We start from the raw sequence: 10,600 nt of genomic DNA, 5'->3' as shown, positions 1-10,600 counted from the left end.
CAGCATAGGAATACTAAGCTCTTGTTGTTGTTCTATGTACTCACATATTTTTTTCATTTTTAAAGTTTATATTTTCAAGATTGGATTTTCTATCACCGTTAGACATTGAAGAGAATAATTAACATTCTTAAAATGATAAGTTTAACAACTACTGCACTCACATCGCCACCACTGTCTATGAAGACCTTTAGAATCACATAGAATATTGCACATACATATGTACTCATACAATATTTGAATGAGTTGCTATCCATCCGATATTTTCAAAGTAATCAATTTTAATTCATTACTACCTTATACACATAAGTGACACTAACACAGGAGTAAGCAGTGTAATAAATGAATGTAGTATACTGTTAATTTAATCTTGAATTTATGGAATTCTGTACTCATTCTATTGACGTCTAAATTGTTTTATCATTAGGTTTTGTAATAAATTCGGTCGCCTCAAGTTTCACGTTTTATTTTATTACTTTCGCGGTATCTATCTTATGACACATTCCATGCAGACAGCAGAAGTAAGCCAAATTGGAATAAACGCAATATTAGTCCAATTTAGCATTTCAGGCAACTTAGACGCATTTCACTTGGAATTGAAACAAAATGGATAAAAAAAAATACGCTACCCATCGATGCTGATGTTAAAAATGATCGTGAAAATTGGTCTGGAAAATTGGACTTCTTAATGTCTTGTATATCAGTATCAGTTGGTTTGGGTAATATATGGAGGTTTCCATTCATCGCATACGAAAATGGGGGAGGAGTTTTTCTGGTACCATACATAATTTTGTTATTTTTTATTGGTAAGCGTTAAAAATTTTGGCAGCCAGTCTAGTAAATTAAATTTTGCATGTGGACCATTCATTCTTGATAAATTTAAATACATACTTAAAAACTTAAAAAAACAAATTTATATAATCAAGTTTTAAAAAAATTTTTTTACAAGAAAATTCTTGTCGAAAGTGATCATAACATTCTGAAAACCCCATAAGCACTTCTTATTTTCGAGAGTAAAACTGATTTCATCCAGTAAGGAAGAGCTAAGTTCGAGTGTAACCGAATATTTTATACTCTTGCAACTTGAAAGGATCAAAGCTGGCGAAATACTTATAGGTGTTGGCAAAATTTTATTTAGTATAAAAAAAAGAATGTGATAAGAGTTATTCCAAAAAAATTTGTATTATTGTAATTTTGAGTAAAATATCAAATAGCAAATAAATTTTTTTTCTATTAACAAATATTTATTTGTATTAATCATTTTCAAAATTAAACTTCGAGTACAATCCCTTAGATTCTTATACAGTATTTCGCCTGTATTGAAAAACAACATTTCACTGTATTAAATAGTTTATTATAATAGTATATAATGTTTACCATAGCCACAGCAACTCGTGGTCGGTTATACATATAATATATAGATATATATGAGCCGTTTATTTTGAAAGTGATTTAAGTAAATTTTAATAAGAATTTAGTTAATAATAACAATAATCACAACCCTGTATAATGTTTTTTTTTATAAACAATTTAAGTCTAGTGTCATATGAGTGTGTTTTCAGTAAGTAAATTTCTAGTATTATTTAACAGTGCAATAAGAATAGCTGTGTTTATTAAATATAATTTTTAAAGTTCTTATTATTGTATAATATTTAATATGTCTGACAAAGATTACACTGGTGATAAAAAAAGAATTTTCCTTTAGGCTTATAATTAAAATAACTTGTGAACTATCGGTTACTATTTTCAATGGATATATACCTGATAGATGCTTTAAAAACCAATAATTCTAATAGTACTATAAAGAGAAGAAGAATCGCAGAAAATTATTTGTCTTCAGATGATGATGATGGAGTGCCGTATGATTTCAGCACAAATTCTTTAAAAGTGAATGAGTTACCAGAAAGAAATGGTGATAAATACGCTTAAAGATTAATAAAATCTGGGAAAAAATATGGTGAATGTATAGTTTAGGTCCCCCAACTAAGGCGATTTAAAAAAAAAATTCATTTTTGAGGCCTCCTTAGTTGGGGGACCTTAACTATACATTTACCAAAAATATACCAAGACCATAGACTGTCATTGTTTAAAGAATTGCATAAATCTGATTAATGTAGAAGAATGGAAAAATATTTTTGATAACTTTTGGAATTTGGGGAATTCAATAAACAAAATTTATGTATATCATTTAGCTACGGAGCAGCATATTGTGCTCCGTAAACGCTTGAGAAACACTTACAAATGTTACTTAAAAACTACTCACGTAATTTTGTTATAATATATTAACAGAAAGATAACCACGTATTTAAAAATGTAAAAATATTGGAATTGATTTGCGTGGACATATGCCAGGATCTTTTAGGAAAATTAATGAAGAGGATAGAGAAGCCGTAAAAATCATATTAAATATTTTCTTCAATATGAATCTCATTACACAAGGTCTCATAATCCAAGTAGAAGGTACTTACACCCTGCATGAAATGTTACTAAAATGTTTAATCTATACCTGAAAGAGTGTAAACAAAATAGTTTAAGCAATGTTTATGAGTGGACATATACAAACATTTTTAAAAACGAATTTTCATCACCCATAAAAATATACTTGTCAAAAATGTGATCAATTGAAATTTAAAATTAGAGCATCTTGTAATACGGGGAAAAGGAAAACCTCAGGGAAGTGCATACTATTCACTTAAGATGTTGTGTAAAAGAAGATCAAGATTTGGACCGAAATAATCCAAATGTATATTTCGCTATTTCATTAGACTTAGAAAAGGCGTTACCTTTTTTAAAATTGTCTGTTTACATGTATGTCTGGAATGAAACTGTGACATCGAGAATTTCTCAAGAAGTAGAATCTTGTATATTAAAGAACCTCAAAAATTTAAAAATCAGAAACATAGCATAAGTACATGTTTTTCTAAATACATAAATAAAAATATATATCTAAATTGAAAGCTTCCCCATTTACTTTAAAGCTATTACATTCATCTACATCAAAAATAAAATATTTACAAGTTCTATTATTTAATTTCTTTAAAATAATAATTTCACGAACTTACCTTAAAAATATAACTATTTAGACGAAACACTGTGTATACAATTCTTTTGGATAATTTGTTCAATATTATTGTGAAGCTAAAGAAAATTGTTAGCTAATCAACCCCATGTAATAATTGTATTGGAATTATTAAAATGTTGTGGAGTAACTTGAAGTAAAAAAATAAACTTTAATAATATTAAACACAAAGTGAACTTATTCCTTTTCACAAACAAAAAAGTAATTTTATTAATTTTGAAAATGGTTTAAGTCCATTTTAAGTTTTGAAACACAGCTTATATTTCTAGTAAAGTTTACAAAACGTATTACGTTATATATTCTAACATGTTTAAGGTCACAAAGCCATAATCACAACTTAATACAAGTTTACAATATTTTTGAAACAATTCAAACGCAAACCCTTAAATATTCCAATATAAGAAAAAATGGGCTTAAACCACTTTCAAAATGAACGGCTCATATATTTTTATTTGCTATATACATATCTAAATATGACATAATTGATTTGAACGATATTTGAAGTAATTTTCAAAAAAGAATTTCCTTTTTGTTCTGCAGTAAAAAATTGGCTACAAGCGTTTGTGTAAAAGGCTTTAAAATCACCCCAACCATTTCTTCTACGTTAAATTAAAAAAGAAAATAGTGTTAGAACAGCATTTTCTTAAAATGATTTTCAATTTATTGAAAGTTTGAAAATATTTTATAATACATATATTTATGGTAAGTATATACTAGAAAATTAGCGGGTTACAATCAGAATTTATTTATTTTTTTATGTATGTATTATATTATTTTTTTATGTACGTATAAATGCTATTAAAACATAGAAAAATGTATTTATTACAAGCGTCAAAATAAAAAAGCATGCTTTTTATTTTTATAATATTTCAATTTTAGGTTCACATAAAGTGGAATACTATGAGGAAAATAACTGCCATTTTTCAAAATGTTTGGTTAAGCTTTTGAAACTAATTTGTACGCAAGTCGAAAAGTCCTTTTGAGAAGTACGCGTTTGATAAAATCTCTCGGTTAAGCTTTTGAAACTAATTTGTAGGCAAATCAAAAAGTTCTTTTGAGAAAAACGCGTTTGAAAAAATATCTCGTTTGGGGCCTGAAGGTGAGCTACTCCCTTTTACGGTTTATAGCAACAGAACTAATCGGAATTTTCATTTCAAATTTTGGAAACATATTTTTCAATAGCATTACTAATAATTTATGTAAGTAAAAATTCAGTTTTTAATTAATATATGTTTAAATTATTAATAGGTAAACCTATGTACTACATGGAAGCTCTTTTGGGCCAGTTTGCCAGTAAAAGTTCTGTGAGGATGTGGTCTTCTTGTCCAATATTTATGGGTGCGTATTCAAAATTAAAAATTTTTCATGAATTATTTATTGTGGGATCCAATAACTGGTACACCTTTATGGTTATGTGGTATAAATTTAGGAGTGGGCATCGGGCAAGCAATAGCGACGTTTGCCGTTTTAACGTACTATTCGGCTTTAATAGCGGTAACTATTTATTACTTCATTGTATCATTTCAATCGCCCTTGCCATGGGCGTATTGTAGGGAAGATTGGGTAAACTGCGTCGGCTCCAGTCTCTCAAACCGTGAAAATGTTACCTCAAGTGAAAAATTACAAAGCAGCTCCGAGTTATATTTCAGGTAAATAGTATTTTGTTGGTGTTTTATTTAATTACTTCAATTACTTAAATATTTAAAATTAAAATAAAGAAGTAAATCACAATACTTTATAGTAAAACTGTGTTGAGAGAATTGGACGATATATCTGAAGGGATTGGAATTCCAAGCTGGCGACTTATATTAACTCTTTTGCTTTCTTGGATAGTTACATATTTAATTTTGATCAAAGGTATGAGAAGTTTGGGAAAGGTTGCATACATTTTGGCACTATTCCCCTACGTAATCCTAATAACATTGCTAATAAGGGCTGTGACTTTAGAGGGGTCTGTTGACGGAATTATATTTTTTCTAAAACCTGAATGGGATAAATTGCTTAATATGAAGGTATTAAAATGTTTATGTTTGCATAATCAGAGTTAGTATGATTTATAAAGAATTTAATTTCATAATATAATATTATATTATTATAAATGTACCTAGTGTATCATAAAAATTTCATTGGATGTACATATGTGACTAGCATTATAAAATAATTTATTATGTTAAATTGTTATATATATGTATATACAATATATAAATAACTTTTAGCTCTTTCTCAAGATTAGAATATTAAATGATGATTGCAATATTTGTTCTTGATAAATTTCAGGTGTGGAAAGAAGCAGTAGTTCAGTGTTTCTTCTCTTTAGCTGTTTGTTTTGGACCGATTGTGGCGTTTTCGTCACATAATCAATTTCGTTACAAAGTTTACAGGTAAAAACTCATATTCAATGACAATACATTATAAAAAATGTCCCCTTTAGAGATGCTATGATTGTTACAACATTGGACACCATTACATCTCTTGTAGCTGGCATTACTATTTTTGGAATACTAGGAAATTTAGCGCTTAATCTGAATGCACCAAATATTGGAGAAGTGGTGCGCAGTGGCACTGGATTAGCATTTATTTCATATCCTGATGCAATTGCCAAATTCAAATTTGTGCCACAGGTGAGTTTATATATATACCTACATATGGCTGATTTTTTACCGAAAACATTGGTCAATCTGTAAGTTATATTATTCAAATACGAAGCGAATCTTTTTCTGTGTAATAGTGTGCCTTTATGGGGAAAATGGATAGAATATGGCGAATACTTCCCCTAGCACTCACATACCTAATGTTGACTCAATACCATACCGTTCATTCTGTGAGGTATCTTAATGAAACTCAGAGATCACCTTTATCTGGTAATACTCGTATGGCAATTGATAAAATCGGGTCTATACTACTCCCAACTCATATATACCTAATAAATATAAGAATTTTAAACTTCCAATTGGATTTACACCATATCTATCGGTCAATATGTATGTTATCTTAGTAGAATTATGTGAACGTATATGTGAAATCGGTAAGCGAAATATCCCAGCTCGCTTATACCATATATAATATAATATAATATTATGATTTGCGTTATTCTAGCAGAATTTACGCCGAATATGTCACATTCATAAAATGGCGTGAAAACATGAATAACTTGAGTAGTGTCAAAAGTCGACGCAATTAGTCTAGATCTTCACCTAGTCCCAATATACCCGATATAGTGACTTCCATTGTTTTGGCTTTCCGTTAAACCGTTTACGATGTTAAATGTCATCTATTAATAAAATTTGCTAGATTTCTTTACCATAATGTGGTTTAACGTTAAATATCAATGAATTAGGTCTATAGCTTGCTTTCAACGTCATCCACCAGATATAATGACTTCCGACTATTGGGTTGGGTTTATTCTCCCATACCCAAAATATTGAATTTAGCCCTTTTGACAGAGAATATCTACCATACACTAATATTATAAAGAGGAATTATTTGAATTTTTGTTTGAGTTGATAAGGCTCCGAAACTACTAGACGGATTTGAAAAATTATTTCACTGTTGGCAAGCTATGTACATTACCTCACCTAAAAAATTATTTACACCGTATGCGCTTCGAGTACTGTTGGTTATAGAACAAAATAAAGTACTACGACTTTGTAGAACATATAATTTTCTACAAAAAATTTCGCGAATGTAATTAAAATGCCGCCTCTGTAAAAGCTCTTAATTCGTAACTTGCTATTAATCCTTAACCAAATTATTTACTTCGTATTCAAGATTTATTCAATACTTTTATATAACTTTTTGAAATATATGATTCGGACATTCCATTCGTTAAAAATGTAAAAAATATTAGAAAAACGTCGCGTGGTCGCCGCTCACCCCGCTAGGCTAGGCTGCAACATACATATGTACATACATGTACTACAAGTATTATGCGATGTAGGTGCCATTTGCGCACGGATTAAGCATACTAAATATAGCTAAAAAAGAAAGCGGTAGACAATTTCACATTAAAACGAACATTGATTTATACACAAACCTTGTTGTATACAATTTTTTAAACATTGTTAATATTGTTGCATTGTTAGTTTAGTGTTCTTATTTGTTATAGTCTCGCAATATGTTTCACTAAATTGTGGTTTTGTAGTAAGGAGAAATCTGACCATTGTCACTCCCACAAATTACAGTTAATTGGAAATCATGCTAGAAGACTTAACTACTCGTTTTATAAAAAGGATCATTGTAAGAAGAGATATATGCGATTAAAAAAAAAATGGAAAAATGCTCGTGATTCCGCTCCTTATGGTTTATATACTTGTACATACTTGTATATCACAAAATACTAAATCTGTGTCACCGAACTTAGTGAACTCATTTCACTCTACTATTTATATAGTATGAAAATGGGTGATATCGGGTAATAACAATGCTGAATGTTCAAAACTACTAAGAGTGCTCAAAGCTAATGAATATAATATAATAGTGAGAGTGGCAGCGACCATCTTATTTTGGATAATTTAATGAAATCGGTCCATATGTTCCCTTAACCCTTATGTACCGAATAAATGATTTCCGCGCTTCTGATTAATAGTAATCGATTAACAATCTCATTGAACAACGAATGTTGAATTCATATGCAGAATTTTTATACTATCGCAACATGTTGCTACAAAGTATAATATTTTTTTTCACGTAACGCTTATTTGTATCACCTAAAACCAATCGAGATAGATATGGAGTTATGTATAAATAAACGATCAGGTTGACGAGACGTGTTTAAATCCGGGTGATTGTCTGTCCGTACGTCTGTACGTCTGTCCGTGCAAGCGATAATTTCTGTAAAAATTGAGCTATGTATCTTGATGAAACTGACTACCTATTTTCTTTGGCACCCAAGGGACGATAGCATTCCAGATGGGCGTAATCGGACCACTGCCATGCCCACAAAACGGAATTAAACGAAAACCTATAAAGAGCCATAACTAAGCACTTAATTAAAATCCATAACTGTAATTGAATACAAGGGATCAAAGTAGCGAGGGACATCTATTGGATACATTTTTTTAAAAGAAGGCTTGACCGCTAAGGCTAAAATATCCACCAATACCTCCTGAAAAGAAGTTCTTTTAGTACCTCTTTATTTACTAAGAAAATGAGTAAAATTAGATAATAATCACGCCTTCTCCCCATATGTCGGGGATGTTGAAAACTACTAAAAGGGCGGTAACTCCCTTTATAAGTACGCCACAAACAGTAAATTTCACAAAAAGGATGGTAAGGAAGGGCTTTATAGGAGCAGGTGTAAATATTGGTCAATGGCCGTAGCTGCGCCCACCGTTAGGTGAAATCCTGTATATCAAGAATTTCTTGAGCAATTTCCACTAAATTTGGTTCGTGAGTTTACTCAAATATTTCTATTACACACTGTGAACGAAATAGGAAAACAACTAAGCCTACTTTTCATTTGACAATCTTCTGAATTCTATCTAATTCTTTCACTTCACAGTATACAAATCAAACATAATTAAAGTTATCAGAAAAAACGATATTTAATATTATGCCCAAACAAAAAAACATTTTGGTCAATCTGTGACTTCTCGAATTGAAGTTACATCATCCTCTTGTTCCAAAAATGGCAAAAATCTGGTCGAAACTTCTCTTAGCTTCCATTTTTCTAATATAAATATTTGACCCTGTAAATATTTAAACTTATGACCACAATTCAACTACAGTTATCCGTAGATATAGTAATGCACACTTAAATATATTGTCTGCGAAATATTACTTCTTCCATAAATTAAGAAAATATTAATTTTTAAACACCGAAAAGCTTTTTTCGGTTTTATTTTTTTTCATGCTTTTTGTTCTCGGGATCGGTACCTTAGCGGCACTACAAAGTGCTTTAGTAACTATTATCTGTGACCAATTCAAATTAAAAAGGTTCTGGCTTGCCTCATTGATAACAACAATAATCGAATTTGGCATTAGTATACTATATGTAACGCCGGTGAGTTGCACTTAATTCATTTTATATCTAATAAACCAATAATTATTAGATTAATTTATATATGTTTTTATTTTCAACTTATTAGGCTGGACAATGGATTCTAAATCTTGTGGACTATTTTGCTGGAACTTACATAGTGTTCTCTCTGGCAGTTTTTGAAATAGTCGGTATAACTTGGTTCTACGGTACGAAAAGTATTATTAAGACATAAGTTTTTTTCCTTACAGTTTTTGAATTACTAACACATATGCAAACCTACAAACTTGTAAGAATATAGAATTTCATTAACATCTTGTACATATGTAGGTCTGCGTAACTTTTGTGATGACGTAGAATTCATGACTAACCGTAAAGTGTCCATTTACTGGCGGCTATGTTGTCAAAACTAAAATCCAACTATTAAAAAAAGTCTACCTATTGTATTTATAAATAAATGTATTCGACTGTGATTTTGAGCTATTTTAAGAATATTTCAAATATATTCAAGTTTATTTTTTAATTACTACAAAATATCGAGACTGTCAACCCTGCGTTGCAAGAGATTGCTCTCTCACTCGTTTCTATGGGAAAAATTCAATTTTCGTGGATATCATACCGTAAGTTCTGTAGAAGCGGTGGTTAGTGCTCATTTACATTGCGCTCTCATAAGATAGGTCGTATCAGCTCATTTGGTCCACGTTTTTGCGTCGGTGACTGTTTGAACTATTAATCATGCATTGGGTATGAAATCATCCAACTATAAACAATATCTATTATATGAAGAATGTATTAATATGTGTCATTGCAGTTGTCGGCTGGATATTATTATTAATTGGATTTCTTCAATTTCCCTTGTGGGGTATTTGGTACTTGTATGTTCACAAAGAAGCCACCTTCAAAAAAGTATTTATTTAACATAAAAATATATAAATATACACGCTAATGAAAAAATTTTTTACTATCTAGACCATCAAAAAAGCGATATCTCCGAGTCAGAAGTGGGGCCCAATGGACCCAGAAATATATGTGGTATGGCTGCAGCACAAGGAATTTCTAAAGAGGTTGCGGGAAAAAGAGAGAAATGAAAAGGAGCTTAGCAAGTTTAAACAAAATATTTATTATCTAATAGGCATATCGAAATAAGGCTAATAAATGGTAATAAAAGTGCGTAATGTCTAATTAAATGAGAACCTAATCTCATCGAAAAATATCTATGTATGTACATACATATATGTACAAGTATATGCATGTATGAATATAACAATTACGTGTCACGTTTTCTCCGAGGTTATCTTCTAAACTACTGAACCGATTTTAGTAAAATTTAGCACATTGCGTTCAGTTTGATTCAACTTAAACGGTTGGATAGTTTATATCTCAATTATATTAAAAGTAAAACAATTCCTAAATAAAAAAAGAATTATGTAGTTTTATGAAACCACGGTAAAAGTGAAACTTTTTTTCACATTATGGACATTTAACTAAAAATCGTTCATCAATCTCGATTTTATACTTGGAAAAAAATCTAAAAAATAACAGAATTG

The 10,600-nt window shown here is 30.1% G+C and overlaps 1 protein-coding gene across 7 annotated transcripts; it reads left to right on the top strand.

Annotated features, from left to right (window-relative positions):
• Positions 1-455: 455 nt before the first annotated feature.
• On the top strand, positions 456-10,223 carry LOC106620872 (sodium-dependent nutrient amino acid transporter 1). Of its 7 annotated transcripts, XR_011396761.1 has the most exons (12): positions 456-803; positions 4,325-4,414; positions 4,506-4,725; positions 4,818-5,088; positions 5,354-5,457; positions 5,508-5,697; positions 8,901-9,077; positions 9,163-9,262; positions 9,384-9,673; positions 9,731-9,797; positions 9,865-9,959; positions 10,023-10,061. XR_011396761.1 is itself a non-coding variant. In XM_070110734.1 (11 exons), the coding sequence occupies exons 3-11, from the start codon at positions 4,333-4,335 to the stop codon at positions 10,197-10,199; spliced, it is 1,416 nt and encodes a 471-aa protein (XP_069966835.1). In that variant the 5' UTR covers positions 666-803; positions 3,956-4,175; positions 4,325-4,332; the 3' UTR covers positions 10,200-10,223. The 7 variants fall into 7 exon arrangements, 3 of the variants coding, with proteins under 3 accessions (XP_069966836.1, XP_069966834.1, XP_069966835.1); XR_011396763.1 differs by having other exon boundaries at positions 9,163-9,240; positions 9,305-9,797; XR_011396762.1 differs by having other exon boundaries at positions 9,163-9,244; positions 9,305-9,797.
• The last annotated feature ends 377 nt before the right edge of the window (positions 10,224-10,600 follow it).

This window comes from Bactrocera oleae, chromosome 5, assembly GCF_042242935.1.
Source record: "Bactrocera oleae isolate idBacOlea1 chromosome 5, idBacOlea1, whole genome shotgun sequence".
Classification (NCBI taxonomy): Eukaryota; Metazoa; Arthropoda; class Insecta; order Diptera; family Tephritidae; genus Bactrocera; species Bactrocera oleae.
Note: the sequence above shows the minus strand (reverse complement) of the source record. Positions and strands in the feature narration are given on the sequence as shown.

Excerpts from the sequence above, each read along its gene's own strand:
- LOC106620872 (XM_070110733.1), top strand. The coding sequence starts at position 686 with ATGTCTTGTATATCAGTATCAGTTGGTTTGGGTAATATATGGAGGTTT. Across the intron at positions 4,726-4,817 it reads AGCTCCGAGTTATATTTCAG|TAAAACTGTGTTGAGAGAAT; the intron begins GTAAATAGTATT and ends AATACTTTATAG. Across the intron at positions 9,078-9,162 it reads GTATACTATATGTAACGCCG|GCTGGACAATGGATTCTAAA; the intron begins GTGAGTTGCACT and ends TCAACTTATTAG.